General features: G+C 45.1%; 1 protein-coding gene across 2 annotated transcripts in view; it reads right to left on the bottom strand.

Moving 5' to 3' along the window:
• Positions 1–17,508, bottom strand: part of ATP10D (ATPase phospholipid transporting 10D (putative)) — a 187,627-nt gene that overhangs the window by 20,796 nt on the left and 149,323 nt on the right. For both annotated transcript variants that reach the window (XM_075347014.1, XM_075347013.1), the window contains 5 exons: positions 12,471–12,771; positions 9,752–9,828; positions 6,174–6,299; positions 2,371–2,571; positions 603–683 (listed from right to left, as the gene is read on the bottom strand). In XM_075347014.1, the coding sequence (XP_075203129.1) occupies positions 603–683; positions 2,371–2,571; positions 6,174–6,299; positions 9,752–9,828; positions 12,471–12,771 (786 nt within the window). The remainder of the gene's footprint in view (positions 1–602; positions 684–2,370; positions 2,572–6,173; positions 6,300–9,751; positions 9,829–12,470; positions 12,772–17,508) is intronic.

The following is a 17,508-nucleotide window of genomic DNA, read 5'->3' as shown; positions in this document are numbered from 1 at the left end:
TCATCATGTGCATAATTGCCGTCATGTGCCAAATAGCTTATCATCTATTTCTCTAAGCAGAACACTTAGGATTTAGCAAGCTACAGCCCTTGATAAAAATTTGCACTTGGCTAGACAATCCTTTTAAATCAAATAATAATCATAAGGTATAAAAATTGTTACAATTTTTGCTCCCCTTTTTGTGACCTGCCAGCAGCTCAAGTGTTTCATGGAGGGCGCTTGAGATCACAACAAAATATAAGTCTATGGGAGCCTCGTTCTGGCTCTCATAGACTGGCATTGGAAGCTTGTGACGTAACTTCTGATTTCCAGCCAGTTAGAAGTTATGGGCACAAGATGGCGATGTGGGACTGCAGTCATAGCAAAAAAAAAAAAAAAGGTGAAGATGTCAGAGGGGGGAGTATAAAACCGGGGGCAGATTTTATTGAGAAAGTGAACATACAAATAAGAAAAATAATAAGACTGGCATTACGATAGTGACATTGAGGGAAAACGAAAAGTCCCCATGTATGTTGAAAATATTTAATAAAATTTGAAGAAAAAAAATAAAAAGCACAAAACTTGTAAAAGGAAGTCAACTCTGTGTACCTGTGACTACTTACAAAATAAGGGATGAAGAAGCATGCCAGACTTTGATAGAACGCATCCAGTATGGTGAACCAAAACGTGGATTTCTTGTAAGCCTAGAACATTGATATACATTGTATGTTTAGGACTGAGAACAATTTATGTTAAAAGGGAACCTTGAACAGGTTTTTGAGATTTAATCTGAAAGCAGCATAATGTATGTACAGAGACCCTGATTCCAGTGATGTATCCCTTACTGAGCTGCTTATTTTAGTTTTGATAACATCACAGTTTAATCAGCAGATTATCATCACTAGAGGACTACTAAACCTGCTGCCATATAATTATCTATGTTCATGAGCTCTGTATAACGCATCCACACCACTGATTGGCAGCTTTCTTTGTACATAGGCAGAAAGCTGCCAATCAGTGGCTAGGTCAAAGTTATACAGAGCTCGGTATTCAGAGAAGTGGTAGATCTGCAGCAGATAGAACAGTGATTTTATCAAAACAACAGTAAGCAACTCAGTAAGTGATAGCTGGAATCAGAATCTCTGCCCCTACATGATGCTAACCTCAGATGGAGAAGCAAAAACCATGTCATAGATTCCATTTAATGCTGTAGTCTGAGACTTATTTTCTCCGCTAGATGTTATGTTAAGGGGGGGGTCATAAAGGATTAGAAATACACGGTTGCATCCAGAAATAGCACTACACATATCCACATGTTGTGTGTGGTGTTACAGCTTAAAGGGAATCTGTCAGGTGATTTTCTAGTACAATACTAATCTTTAAATAGGGCTTAAGCAGACCTTCTAGGATCCGTAACTTTAATTGCTGTAGCTTCTCCTGCCATCTTGCTGTATGCTCTTGAAAATTCAGTTTCTTGTGATGTCAAGTTTATACAAGTTTATACAATTTACATATTCACTGCTCTTCCCAACCACTTCCCAGTGCTATCACTATCACTGCTGAGGGGTGGGAGGGAGTATGGGGAGGGGGCAAATTCAGTTCAGATTTGCAATCACTGATGCCAGCACTGAGAGATGGGAGGGGGTAAACACCTCGGTTACTTACCGGTAGCCGGTTTTTCCAGAACCCATGATAGCACCCATATAATCACGTGGTGCTGTCATGGGTGAGGGGAAAACACCTCGGTTACTTACCGGTAGCCGTTTTTTCCAGAACCCATGATAGCACCACGTGATTATATGGGTGCTGTCATGGGTGAGGGGAAAACAGTGCATATGCAGTTTGTATTTACATATGCTTGACTAGGAAGCTTACAACAAGACAACAGGAGAAGGTACAGAAATAAAACTTACTGATCCTGTTAAAACTGCATAAGCCCTATTTAAAAATAACATTAGTATTGTACTAGAAAATCACCTGACAGATTCCCTTTAACTAAAATGAATGGCATTGCACTGATCTGAAGATTGAAGCCACATTTATCTAACTCTGTAAAATTAGCATGAGCCAGAACGACTAACAAGCAGAAGTTTTTACTCTTGGGTGCCCAGTTTGTCCAGTCATTTCCATGGCCCCATTAATAATTAATTTGCTCCCTAAATTGTCTTTAGGTTAAAAATAGCACAAAAAAACTCCAAAAACATTTAGCCATTTAAATGCCTGTGTGACTCAATATAAAAACGGATATAGTATTTAAGGATAACATGTAAAGACAGAAATTCGCCCTAAAATTATCCCAAAGGAGCTATCAATCTTTTCTGCTACATGAGTAATAAAAGCCACATGGAGCATAGCCAAACACCACCACAGTTTGGTCCGAGTTGCGCTTACCTCTGACGTCTGCCCAGATTTGTAGAGCTCGGGCAACGCAAGCAGGGTGTCTGCAGACACATCTTTATCAAGAACACCATAGATGATTGGTGGCACAGATGTAAAAATGAGGTTGAAGAGAATTAACATCCAAACATCCACCATGGACGTTCCAGAGAATCCACAGAAGAACTGGTACCAGAACAAAAGGTTCACAAACATCTGGAAAGAGATTTTTCTTTTATTACTACTATTGATACAGATTTCAAATATTTATGGACAGTTCTACATTTTTTAGATTGTATCTGCACAATGTGGATGTGTAGTGTACGGAGCAGGAGAAATTCATCATTTTGGTGTCTTTCTCTGAACATGCTGTAGATTCATATCATCTGGCGCTAAACGACACGTGACTTTGCAATGCACTTTCTTGCCACGTAGCGCACAACAGCCCCTTGTCCGCACTGTGCAACCCAGTCATAAATCAGGGCTTACCTCCAGAGAGCAATGTAACAGGGTACAATCTGAACAGTGGAACATTTATATAGAGATTGCTTGCATGGAAGGATCATGTCTATGGTTTTTCTTACCACACTTAAAAAGGGAGAGACAATAAATTGTCCTTGCATAGAATGAGGAAGTGGCACTCACCATTGCCATAGCGTAAAATTCTGCTTTATTAGAAAAAGTGTGGTAAAATAATGCAGCGAAGAGACCAGGTGCAGGCACTCCAGGAGACGAGGACCGTTCCGTGCTGAATGCGCTTCTACAGGTCGCATTCAGCGTGAAACGGCTGTCGTCCCCTGGAGTGCCTGTGTGACGCCCTGGCAAAACCAGGTAGTCACAAAAGAGTCAATCCTCATTGCTACCACCAAAAACCCGCACTTAGACATAACACACAGTCATTAAACCCCTAGCCACCCCCTCATGGTAATAAGGACACACCAGTGGGCGGGATCAGGCGGTTGTGAACGCCCACCTAGGAGTCCTGAGGTGTCAGGGGTGGGAACACAACAGATCAGTTCTGACAGTTGAAGTTGACAGTCGAGTTGAAGTGTGGAGAGCTGACAGCAGTGTAGTAAGGGGTAGGGGCCCTTGGGCTACTTGGCTAGGTGACGGACGGTGAGCAGGGCCACAGGCGACGGAGATCCGGTTGTGGAAGACCTTAAGTGGACCGGGGCAGGGTTGTAGCCCGCCGGTACCGACAGCAGGAATCCGGTCCGGAGGCCGTGCACAGTCGGGGTGCCTGGACCCTAGGATGAGGACGATTGCAAGCCCCCTCGTTAATTGACCAGTCGGGGACAAGGTTCCAGACGTTGTCCCATAAACTGCCCAGATAGTGCGAAACGGAAGCCCAACACGGGGGATAGGATGTCCGCCAGAACCCACTAAAATCCCAAGGGTCAGCTTTCGCGGGCCACATCTCACAACACACACACAGAACCGGGAGTGGACTTCTCCGTTCGAAGCGAAGTCGTCCAAAAAGGAATGGAAAGCACAAAGTGCAGGAGGAAGGGAAACCTGTTCATCAATCTGGGTGCGGGACCCGAATGCACCGTCCTAAGGCCGCCGGCCACTGGCAACTTGGTTTACTACTGAACTTGTGTGAAGTTACTGAACTGTGAGTACACCACCGTCCCCCTGGTCCAGCCTGGCGCGCCACCTACAGCAGCCATCACTCCTGTGTACCGACACAGGGCTCTGAGTCTACACCTCCCCTACCTGTAGAGGGGATCCCATCTTGCCGCCCTGCTTCATCAGCCTCGGGCGCCCCCATCACAGGCAGCGGTGGTGCCACCATCCTTCACTGCAACCCACGGGTGGCGTCACAGACACAACATCTCCCTTGTAAATATCTCCCCTTTCCGACCGTTGTTAGGATGGGCGGCCGTGCGAGCCCGGGTCCGGTCACCACTCGAGCCACAGCAGCGAACCCGGATCCAAGCAGGCTCCCCGAGAGAGGCGGCAGCAGTTCCCGCCCGCAACACCTGCACCTGGTCTCTTCGCTGCATTATTTTAGCACACTTTTTCTAATAAAGCAGAATTTTACGCTATGGCAATGGTGAGTGCCGCTTCCTCCTTCTATGCATGGACAATTAATTGGATGTTTGCCTAACTACAGTCATGGAGAAAAGTTTTGAGAATGACACCAAAATTATTTTTTCACATGATCTGTTGCCCTCTGGTTTGTGTTTGTCTGAGGTTTACATCACATACAGAAATATAATTGCAATCATATTATGAGTACCAAAAGGTTATATTGACAGTTAGAATGAGTTAATGCAGCAAGTCAATATTTGCAGTGTTGACCCTTCTTCAGGACCTCTGCAATTCTCCCTGGCATGCTCTCAATCAACTTCTGGACCAAATCCTGACTGATAGCTGTCCATTCTTGCATAAGCAATGCTTGCATTTTGCCAGAATTTGTTAGTTTTTGTTTGTCCACCAGTCTCTTGATGATTGCCCACAAGTTCTCAATGGGATTAAGATCTGGGGAGTTTCCAGGCCATGGACCCAAAATCTCTGTTTTGTTCCATGAGCCATTTAGTGATCACCTTTGCTTTATGGCAAGGTGCTCCATCATGCTGGAAAAGGCATTGTTGGGCGCCAAACTGCTCTTGGACAGTTGGGAGAAGTTGCTCTTGGAGGACATTCTGGTACAATTCTTTATTCATGGCTGTGTTTTTAGGCAAGACTGTGAGTGAGCCGATTCCCTTGGCTGAGAAGCAACCCCACACATGAATCGTTTCAGGATGCTTAACAGTTGGCATGAGACAAGACTGGTGGTAGCGCTCACCTCTTCTTCTCCTAATAAGCTGTTTTCCAGATGTCCCAAACAATCGAAAAGGGGATTCATCTGAGAAAATGACTTTACCCCAGTCCTCTGCAGTCCACTCCCTGTACCTTTTGCAGAATATCAGTCGGTCCCTGATGTTTTTTCTGGAGAGAAGTGGCTTCTTTGCTGCCCTCCTTGAAACCAGGCCTTGCTTAAAGAGTCTCCGCCTCACAGTGCGTGCAGAAGCACTCACACCAGCCTGCTGCCATTGCTGAGCTAGCTCGGCACTGCTGTTAGTCCGATCCCGCAGCTGAAACTGTTTTAAGATACGGTCCTGGCGTTTGCTGGTCCTTCTTGGGTGCCCTGGAGCCTTTTTGGCAACAATGGAAGCTCTCTCCTTGAAGTTCTTGATGATGCGATAGATTGTTGACTGAGGTGCAATCTTTGTAGCTGCGATACTCTTCCCTGTTAGGCCATTTTTGTGCAGAGCTATGATGGCTGCACGTGTTTCTTTAGAGATAACCATGGTTAACTGAAGAGAAACAATGATACCAAGCACCAGCCTCCTTTTAAAGTGTCCAGTGGTGTCATTCTTTCTTAATCATGACTGATCGCCAGCCCTGTCCTCATCAACACCCACACCTGTGTTAATGGAACAATCACTAAAACAATGTTTGCTGCTCCTTTTAAGGCAGGAATGCAATGATGTTGAAATGTGTTTTGGGGGTTAAAGTTCATTTTCTTAGCCAATATTGACTTTGCAAGTAATTGCTGTTAAGCTGATCACTCTTTATGACATTCTGGAGTATATGCAAATTGCCATTAAAAAAATTTAAGCAGTAGACTTTGTAAAAATTAATATTTGTAGCATTCTCAAAACTTTTGGCCATGACTGTACTAGCGTGCACCCCTTGCCAGCATTCCACGGAGCACCTGAGCAAACTCCAATCTCCGACAGCACCTAACAAGGTAATATCTGGTGGTGCAGGATCATATTCTTCTGTTGCTTCTATGTATAGACACTAAATGCTTCAAATTATTTACTTACCACATTTTTGTAGAAAAAATAGAGAATCATATTTGCCAGTCGGGTATAACACCAATGCCCATGAACAAGCAGCAGCTTCCTCAGATGTTTAAAGTGCGAGACTGCAAAATCACTTGACATCACAGCCTGCAGATCAAAAACAAAGCGAAACATCAGTACCTTCCCTGGGGTTCAGCCCTAAGGATCCTAGTACACACTGCAGACAAACAGTAGTACTTGTGCTTGGATTACTTCCAGTTAGCTATTAAATCGAGTCAGATTGACAACAACTATTAAACGAAAAAAAGGAAGCAGTCACTGGTACCACCACGAAATCATGACAGTGGGCAATGTGCACTCTGACACGATTCCCTGTTTTTTGCAAAGCGAATGGACAATGATGTGACTGCATGCAAAACAATACAGCATTGACAGAAGAGAAGGAGAATAATAATAATTTACTTCCATAGCACTAGACATATTCTGCAGCACTTTACAATTCAACAGGACATTTACAGACATTATCAAACATTAGAGAGTAACACAATTCATTAGATACCAGGAGGAGTGAGGGTCCTGCTCCCAAACTACAATCTATGGGGAAATAGGGGTGACATAAGAAGTGAATGGTGAAAAAATGCTTCTCATGTATGGTCCGGCCATCAGTACAATAAATAGGGGATTCACATATCACTGCATGAACTGGTCACCAGCCAGTATGTGTACAGGTACAGAGGGTGTAAACAAATGATACAAGAGACCAGATTTTGAAGAAACTATTGTAAGAGAATAGTTAGAAAAATGAGTTGAGGTAATAGGCTAGGCAGACCAAATGCATATTTAGGATATGCTTAAAATTGTGTGTATCGTGAATGAAGCAAATTGTCCTGGGTAGTGCATTCTAGAGAATTGGCGCAGCTTGTGAGAAGTCTTTGATACGGGAGTGGGAGGTTCGAATTATTGAGCATGTCAGTCTTACGTCATTGGTGGAACGGAGAGCAAGGGTAGGGCGATAGACAGAGATGAGGGAGGAGTTATAGGGTGGTACAGAACTGTGAATAGCTTTGTGGGTGAGAGATATAAGTGTATATTGTACTTTTGTAGTGGATGGGTAACTAGTGCAATGACTGGAACAAGGTGGAGGCATCGGTAAAGCAGTTGGAGGACTATGACCCTGGATGCTGCATTCAGGATGGATTGGAAGAGAGTAGAGTTTAGTAAGAGGAAGACAGATTAGTAGAGAGAGGCAATAGTCTAGACAATGAAGAAGAGCGACAGTAAGAGTTTTTGCAGAGTCAGCGGTAAGAAAAGGTCGAATTCTAGAGATGTTTTTGAGGTGGAGGTGACATGAGTGAGTGGAGTGATCAGATGTAGGGAATGAAGGAGAGATCTAAGTCAAATATAATCCAAAGACAGCGGGCGTGCTGCTGGAAAGTAATGGTAGAACCACACACACAGTTTGTCACAGATTCAGTTTTAGACAGAGGGAGGGCATCATGTTGGAAACAGCGGACAGGCAATCGCTGGTATTTTGCAGTGATGCAGGGGTGAGGACAGGAGACAATGTGTATAACTGGGTGTCATCATAGAGATGGTGCTGGAAACCAAATCTGCTGTTGGTTTGTCCAATAGGGACAGTGTATAAAGATAAAAGCAGGAGGCCTAGGACTGAACCCTGAGGAACCCCGACCGTAAGGGGAAGAGGAGCCGGCAAAAGATACAGTGAAGGAGTGGTCAGACAGGTAGGAGGAGACCCAGGAGAGCGCAGTGTCCTTGAGCCCGATATAGCGGAGCTTGGTGAGGAGGAGTTGGTGATCCACAGTATCAAATGCAGCAGAGAGATCCAGGAGGATCAGCAGGGAGTAGTGACCATTAGATTTAGCTGTTAGCAGATCATTAGAGACTTTAGAATCTAGTTGCTCCATGACTGCAAGAATGAAACTCGCATACATGTGGTCATATGACTGCCAAATCTCGCTGCAGAAAACAGAGAATCATGACTGCATGCACATTGCACATTGCCCCAATTCAGCAGTCTGCAGTCACACAGACTGACTGAGGACTTTTCCTTTCAGCCTGAACAACCTGTCTAATGCCTCATCCTTCCAGAAGACATACACCTTTGTAGGACTGAAATGAAATACAAGATGGTGATGGAAAGCTCAATCTGTTCAGTGGAGGCTTGATGTGACCCTGCAGTTTAAACCTAAAAATGTCATAATATATGGAATATCTCATCTTTGCCGAGGTCAGATGAGGGGTGTCAGACTTTTGTACAGATAAACAAATATAATAGTAATGTGTTATTTTGTCAAAAATAGCACCAAGTGCCAAAAAAGAGGAACGGCAGCAGGGAGCTTTACACAGGTGGCTATGACACTGCTATTGCCCTAGTTACTTCATCCTTGGCCACACTTTTAACTAGGTTTATCTCTCAAGTACTGCAGCATTTCAGAATACAACAAAAACATCTGTAGCTGGTCTTCGGTTTATGCGGCCTATGGTTCTGGCAGCACATATCAGCTAACAGGTTCCCTTTAAAAGGAATCTGTCAGCAGGTTTTTGCTATGTAATCTGAAGCAAACATGCTACAAGGGTTAAAACATAAAATTAAATGATGCCTGTTCTGTCAAGGTCCAATGTGTTCTTTATTTACCATGTTAGTTTAAGTAGCAGGACTTATCATTGCTCGATTTACAGAGTCATGCACACAGCAGTCCGGCATGCCCCCTCCTTTGATTGACACCTTACTTATGATCAAAATGGAGTTTTGTCTATTAAAAATAAATATGCAATGAAGGATAAATGGTTGCAAAATTGTGGGAAATAATATTCTTAAAGGGAATCTGTCACCACTTTGATCTTTTTAACCTATTAATATGGGCATTCAGGTCATAGAATGCTGAAAAAGCCATACCTGTATGTCTAATATCAGATGCTTTGTTGTGGATAAATATCTTATCACTTGATATAAATGAGCTCTTCCAGGCTATGGGGCGGATGCTGCCTGGAAGATAACTCCACCTCCAGAGATTATTTTAAATAAAAGGGGCGTTACCAGTGTGAGGTAAGTAACTGACACAGAATAGGAGAAATTACATTTGTCTTCTTTCAAACCCATTTTTTGCAGCTCCCTGAGCTCTGCTTAATTGCTACAAAATTGCAACCCTGTCTGCCTTTGATATGGAGGCTGAAGCTGAGAGGCACCGGCAGATGTCAGCTATAATCACAGACAGCTCTGCAGTGACAGCAGAGCGCGGCCATCACACAGACTGGCAACACCCCTTTTATTTAAATTAGCTCTGGAGGAGGAGTTATCCTCCAGACAGCATCCGCCCCATAGCCTGGAAGAGCTCCTTTACATAAAGTGATAAAAGATTATTTATCCACAACGAGGCATCTGATATGAGACATACAGGTATGTCTATTTTCAGCATTCTATAACATGTATGCCCATATAAACAGTTTAAAAAGCTCAAATGTGGTGACAGATGCCCTATAATTGCTAAAACACTTATTTCCAAATACGTCTTTTCATGTGATACAAAACCAATGACTTTCTATTTGCTGAATTTCTCACAGTCATGACTTTCGTGTACCTGCATGCCCTCTTGTCCAGAAATACCCACGCCAACGTCAGCAATCTGAATCATGCTCACATCGTTGGCACCGTCACCTTGGGGGAAAAGATAAAGTACATACAGCGGAGTGAGTATCGCAATATATTTGAAGATCACAGAAAGAAAATAAATCACCAGTTCATTAAAGCAGATCTCTGGGCAATGATTAATACTAGGGAGGGAGTGAGACATGCCGAGACCTAACAGTTTGTAGGAGAGCGCACAGTTTGGGCTGGCAGGGAGCCGCGAGGCAGGGGAGCGGTCGCTCCTAAAGACTGAACCAAACCTTTAAAATGTGTCAAATTTATCACAGAGGTTTAGTCTAGTCTAAATCTATGCCAAGTATTAGCGTGTGTGCTCCCTCACTCATCATGGGTAGGTGTCCGCTCTCCACCGGACGGCACACACGAGGTTACTGCTCTCATACATGCTCCATCCTTGTAAATAGCTGAAATCTAACAGATTGCACTCACGGGACACAAGAATAAAGGAAAAAATGAACGGTGCAGAGGAAGCACAATAAGACTTACAATATAGGAATGTCCATGTTTAAAAAAAAAAACCATAGGAAGGGGCATTGCCAATAAAACTAATTAAATAAATGGGGATCAAAGGGTTACTTTCAGTACAGCTTTTAGTATACAAACAACAGAATTAAAGGGAATCTGTCACCAGGTTTTTGCTCCCCATCTGAGAGCAGCATAATGTAGAGACCGAGACTCTGATTCCAGCGATGTGTCACTTACTGAGCTGTTTGCTGTCATTTTGATAAAATCAATGTTTTCTCTGCTGCAGATCTAAATATTATACAGAGCTCATGAATATGTTGGATTACACGGCAGCATAGCCAAGTAGTCCTCTAATGGTAAAATCACTGATTAATCAGCAGTAGATTATCAAAACTACACTAAGCAGCCCAGTAAGTGACACATCGCTGGAATCGGGATCTCAGTCTCTACATTATGCTGCTCTCAGATTAGGTGGCCAAAACCTGCTGACAGATTCCCTTTAAACATGAACATTAATAGATTGTAAGTTTTATTTAGTTCAATCTGCATGGTTTTTTTTTCCGTGTTTTTTGAGAAATTTCCCGTGTATCAACAGGTGAGCGCTGCAGCCACATCACTAAGGCAGAGTTCCTATGTGAATGTATGGGGAGGGCGGCTTATTGCCTCGTTCGGATTTATATACAGTACGTTTCTGAGCTGACATTTTCTGAACATTTGTTTGCACAGTGAGAACCTAATCAGCTGAGTGTTCATTTCATAAAGCCGCCGTTTTATACAGCAAGTCATTTCAGAGGATAAATAAGAAGGACTTTCTCATGCTTTATGTTTGTATAAAGGGATACGATGGCTCAGAGCTATTTTTATTAATATCAAAGATATACACAGCAATGATTATGCAGCACAGACATCACTGTGGTGTTGTAGAGACATTTGGATTACTTTTAAAGCAAATCTGTCAGCAGATTGTTGCTATGTAATTTGAGAGCTGCTTGATGTAGGAGCAGAGAGCCTGAATCCAGTGATGTATCACTTAGTGTAGTTTTGCTTAAAAATCTGTTTTTCTGCTGTAAGTATAGTGGAACTATGAATGCTGAGCCCTGTATAACCCCGCCCACACCAGTGTGACAGTTTCCTGTGCACACTATACATTGTCAGCAAGCTGCTTATCAGTGGTGGGGGCTGGGTTACACAGATTATATGCACTGTCTTGCAGAGGACACCTAATCCTGTAGTGATAATTTCTTGCTAATAAAACACTGATTGTAACGAAACAACAATAAGCTGTGAGCAAGTAAAGGCCCAGTCACACACAACGACTTACCAGTGATCCCGAAAACGATGCGACCTGATAGGGATTGCTGGTAAGTCGCTGGAAGGTCGCTGGTGGGATGTCACACAGTCAGATCTTACCGGCGATGCAGGAATGATACAGGTCGCAGTAGCGACCTGTATAACGATCTCAGCAGTCCCTGTGACCCTGTCACACAGTGTCAAACACAGCGATGGGTCCTGCCCAGCAGCCTTTGAAGAAAATGGCCTGGACCATTCGGCAATGAACAGCGACCTCACAGCAGGGGCCTGATCGCTGGTAGGTGTCACACATAACGAGATCGCCAACGGGATCGCTACTGCGTCACAGAAACAGTGACTCAGCTGCGATCTCGCTAGCGATCTCATTCTGTGTGACGGTACCTTAACACTCCGCTGAAATCAAGCTGTATCTACATTATCCTGCTCTCATATTAAATAGCAAAAAGCTGCTTAGATTTCCTTTAAACCACCTATATTTTGTGCTACTAGTGCAAAAGCAAACAAAATAATGGCCCACTCAAACATTTAAAAGGAATTGTCCTGGATGCATATTGAAGACCCATTTTTAGTATAAGCCGGCAATATGAGATCAGTGGGGGAGGGACGCCTGGCACGCGCACTGCTTAGCTTTTATCCAGTGGTGGCCAACTGTAAACAATGTACATAGCCACGACAGTGCAATACATAATTTAGTTGCCTATCCCTGTTTACTAGAGCTGTACACGGTTTCCATAAGGCCACCACTGAGCTGGTAACAGCTAATTGATGGGAGAGCTGGGTGTCACTCACAACCTAAATGATCGGATATTGACAAACCGATCATATATAGGTTGTTAGTCCAGCACAACCCCTTACGTCCAAGGCAAATTGTTACTAACCGATGGCGAGAGTCATGACCTTCATGCTATTCCGGACCAGTTTAACCACTTGGCTCTTTTGTAGAGGAGTAGCTCTGCAGCATATGACCGCTCTGCAGTGCTGAGTGAGGTAGAGGAACTTCTTCTCCAGGGTTTCATGTAGTGTAAAGTCAAGGCTCTTCCCATCGATTATCAAGGCAAAGTCAACGTTTTCCTTCTCAAAAGAGGAGTTAAAGGATTTCTCTTCTTTTAAAGAATTAGTAGACAATAAATGTCTTTCAATTTCATCGATGATGTGGTCCATCAAAGCCTCACAGGTTGCCTATTGAAAGTACAAAGTGATAAATACAAAATCTCACGCTAAAATCTTACAACTAGAGGCAAATTGCAGACAAAGAATCTGGAAACACTGGGGTGATGTGCAAAAAAGAGAATTTTGTTTACTTACCGTAAATTCTTTTTCTTATAGTTCCGACATGGGAGACCCAAACCATGGGTGTATAGCTTCTGCCTCCGGAGGACACACAAAGTACTACACTCAAACGTGTAGCTCCTCCCTCCGGGCTATATACACCCCCTGGATGACAATCTAACCAGTTCAGTGCAAAAGCTGAAGGAGGACCTCCACCCATAAGTAGAGATAGAGTAAAACTCGGAATAACCGGAACTCTGTCTACTAACAACAGCCGGTGAAACACACGGAACAAAAAACTGCCAACAGGCAACAGGGAGGGTGCTGGGTCTCCCATGTCGGAACTATAAGAAAAAGAATTTACGGTAAGTAAACTAAATTCTCTTTTTCTTTATCGTTCCTTATGGGAGACCCAAACCATGGGACGTTCCAAAGCAGTCCATGGGTGGGAAATAAACCAAACTGAGAAGTAGGCAAAACCTAACTTCACAAATGGGCGACAGCCGCCTGAAGAATGTGTCTGCCCAAGCTCGCATCTGCCGAAGCATGAGCATGCACTTGGTAGTGCTTCGAAAAAGTGTGCAGACTGGACCACGTGGCAGCCTGACAAACCTGCTGAGCCGTAGCCTGGTGCCTGAAAGCCCAGGAGGCACCGACAGCTCTGGTCGAGTGCGCCTTAATCCCTGGCGGGGGAGGCACCTGAGAACACTGGTAGGCATCGGTGATAGCCGACCTGATCCAACGAGCTAGGGTCGGTTTAGAAGCAGCGAGACCCTTGCGCTGACCAGTGGTTAGCACAAAAAGTGAGGTGCACCGCCTAAAAACGGCGGTGCGTGACACATAGATTCGGAGCACCCGCAACAAATCTAAGGAGTGCAACGCCTTCTCAAAGCGATGCACAGAGGCCGGACAAAGAGAAGGCAATGAAATGTCATGGTTAAGGTGGAAAGGAGACACCACCTTAGGGAGAAAGTCCGGAGTCGGACGAAGAACCACCTTGTCTTGGTGAAACACCAAAAAGGGGGATTCCGAAGAGAGCGCAGCCAAATCAGAAACTCTCCTGAGAGAAGTTATGGCTACTAGAAAAACAACTTTCTGTGAAAGTCTAAACAAGGGAACCTCCCTGAGAGGCTCAAAGGGGGGTTTCTGTAAGGCCGTGAGGACCAGATTAAGGTCCCAGGGATCCAAGGGCCGCCGGTAAGGAGGAATGATGTGAGATGCGCCCTGCATGAAGGTGCGCACCTGGGCCAGTCGGGCGATACGCCGCTGGAACAATACCGACAGAGCCGACACCTGTCCCTTGAGGGAATTGAGGGACAGTCCTAGCTGTAGACCGGACTGTAGAAAAGACAGGATGGTCGGCAAGGAGAACGGCCAAGGAGCATGGTCGGAAGAGCGACACCAGGACAGGAAAATCCTCCAAGTCCTGTGGTAAATCTTGGCCGAGGAAGACTTCCGATAATAAGGAATAACGTTTGGAACACCATTCTAAGTCTGAACTGGGTGCAAAAACCTAAAAAAACATCACTATGGGGAGATAAGGTATGCACACCAGTGACTATGTAAGGGGAATACATGAAATAGCAGAAACTGCTGAGTGAATACTGACTTGAAAAATCCAATAGCTATATGTAAGAGTGAAAATGTGAAAAATGGAATCTGCATTACTGCCATGAACATATGAATAAAGAGAAATTTAGCTACTGAATTGATCAATGTAATAGAGCCCCAACACTACGCCAAAGTATTTCTCTACGTTGGGGTCCCTAGCTTGTGTGTGTCCTCTCATGCAGTTAAAAAACTTACCGTCTATGGGAAGCTGAGACCCAGGCTATACATGCGTATGATATGGATTGGCAATAGGTGTGAGTGGGGAGGGTTCACAAACGAAAAACTACTAACAATAAGGAATAACGTTTGGAACACCATTCTAAGTCTGAACTGGGTGCAAAAACCTAAAAAAACATCACTATGGGGAGATAAGGTATGCACACCAGTGACTATGTAAGGGGAATACATGAAATAGCAGAAACTGCTGAGTGAATACTGACTTGAAAAATCCAATAGCTATATGTAAGAGTGAAAATGTGAAAAATGGAATCTGCATTACTGCCATGAACATATGAATAAAGAGAAATTTAGCTACTGAATTGATCAATGTAATACAGCCCCAACACTACGCCAAAGTATTTCTCTACGTTGGGGTCCCTAGCTTGTGTGTGTCCTCTCATGCAGTTAAAAAACTTACCGTCTATGGGAAGCTGAGACCCAGGCTATACATGCGTATGATATGGATTGGCAATAGGTGTGAGTGGGGAGGGTTCACAAACGAAAAACTACTAACAATAAGGAATAACGTTTGGAACACCATTCTAAGTCTGAACTGGGTGCAAAAACCTAATTTTCACTCTTACATATAGCTATTGGATTTTTCAAGTCAGTATTCACTCAGCAGTTTCTGCTATTTCATGTATTCCCCTTACATAGTCACTGGTGTGCATACCTTATCTCCCCATAGTGATGTTTTTTTAGGTTTTTGCACCCAGTTCAGACTTAGAATGGTGTTCCAAACGTTATTCCTTATTGTTAGTAGTTTTTCGTTTGTGAACCCTCCCCACTCACACCTATTGCCAATCCATATCATACGCATGTATAGCCTGGGTCTCAGCTTCCCATAGACGGTAAGTTTTTTAACTGCATGAGAGGACACACACAAGCTAGGGACCCCAACGTAGAGAAATACTTTGGCGTAGTGTTGGGGCTCTATTGCATTGATCAATTCAGTAGCTAAATTTCTCTTTATTCATATGTTCATGGCAGTAATGCAGATTCCATTTTTCACATTTTCACTCTTACATATAGCTATTGGATTTTTCAAGTCAGTATTCACTCAGCAGTTTCTGCTATTTCATGTATTCCCCTTACATAGTCACTGGTGTGCATACCTTATCTCCCCATGAGGAAGACTTCCGAGCCTGAGTCATGGTGGAGATGACCTCAGAGGGAATGCCTGAAGCCGTCAGGATCCAGGACTCAAGAGCCACGCCGTCAATCTGAGAGCCGCAGAATTCTGGCGGAAGAACGGACCTTGAGAGAGAAGGTCTGGGCGGTCCGGGAGATGCCACGGCACCTCTACGGACAGACGGAGCAGGTCTGGGTACCAAGCTCGCCTGGGCCAGTCCGGAGCAATGAGTATGACTCGACGGCCCTCCATTCTGATCTTGCGCAGAACCCTGGGCAAGAGCGCTAGAGGGGGAAACACATAGGCCAGACGGAACTGAGACCAATCTTGAACCAGTGCGTCTGCTGCGAAGGCTTGAGGATCGTGGGAGCGAGCCACGTAAACCGGAACCTTGTTGTTGTGCCGGGATGCCATTAGATCCACTTCCGGAGTGCCCCACTTGCGGCAGATCGATCTGAACACTGACGGATGCAGGGCCCACTCGCCGCTGTCCACGGTTTGACGGCTGAGGTAATCTGCCTCCCAGTTTTCCACGCCTGGGATGTGGACTGCGGATATGGTGGACTTGGAGTCCTCCGTCCACTGGAGGATTCGTTGAACCTCCAACATCGCCAGACGGCTGTGAGTCCCACCCTGGTGATTGATGTAGGCAACCGCTGTCGCGTTGTCCGACTGAACTCGAATGTGTCTGCCCGCCAACAGGTGGTGAAAGGCTAGGAGAGCTAGAAACACAGCTCTGATCTCCAGCACATTGATCGAGAGGGCTGATTCGGACGGAGTCCAAGTGCCCTGTGCTCGGTGATGGAGAAATACTGCTCCCCAACCGGAGAGGCTGGCATCCGTGGTGAGGATCACCCAGGACGGAGTCAGGAAGGAGCGTCCCTGTGACAGAGAGAGGGGCCGAAGCCACCACTGAAGGGAGCTCCTGGTCTGTGACGACAGAGCCACCAGCCTGTGCAAGGAAGAGATCCGCTTGTCCCAACAGCGGAGAATGTCCAGCTGCAGGGGACGCAGATGGAACTGGGCAAAGGGAACCGCTTCCATTGACGCCACCATCTGACCCAGCACCTGCATGAGGTGTCTGATGGAATGACGGCGGTGCCTCAGCAGAGAGCGCACCGCCAGACGAAGGGACTGCTGTTTGACTAAGGGCAACTTGACAAGTGCCGGCAGAGTCTCGAATTGCATCCCTAGGTACAAAAGCACCTGGGTCGGGGTCAGAGTGGACTTGGGCAGGTTGACAAGCCACCCGAACTGAACTAGCGTGGCGAGAGTGAGAGAGACACTCCGCTGGCAGTCTGCACTGGATGAGGCCTTGACTAGAAGGTCGTCCAGGTAAGGAATCACTGCCAACCCCTGGAGGTGCAGGACCGCAACCACTGCTGCCATGACCTTGGTGAATACTCGAGGGGCCGTGGCTAAGCCGAAGGGGAGAGCCACGAATTGGAAATGTTCCTCTCCGATTGCAAAGCGTAGCCAACGCTGGTGTGAAACCGCAATAGGCACATGCAGATAGGCATCTCTGATGTCGATGGATGCCAGAAAATCTCCTTGGGTCATTGAGGCAATGACCGATCTCAGAGATTCCATGCGAAAGTGCCGCACCTGAACATGCTTGTTGAGAAGCTTGAGATCCAGGATGGGCCGGAAGGAACCGTCCTTTTTGGGGACTAGAAAGAGGTTTG

This window comes from Anomaloglossus baeobatrachus, chromosome 1 (genome assembly GCF_048569485.1).
Source record: "Anomaloglossus baeobatrachus isolate aAnoBae1 chromosome 1, aAnoBae1.hap1, whole genome shotgun sequence".
Classification (NCBI taxonomy): domain Eukaryota; kingdom Metazoa; phylum Chordata; class Amphibia; order Anura; family Aromobatidae; genus Anomaloglossus; species Anomaloglossus baeobatrachus.
This window is presented reverse-complemented; position numbering and strand designations above follow the sequence as displayed.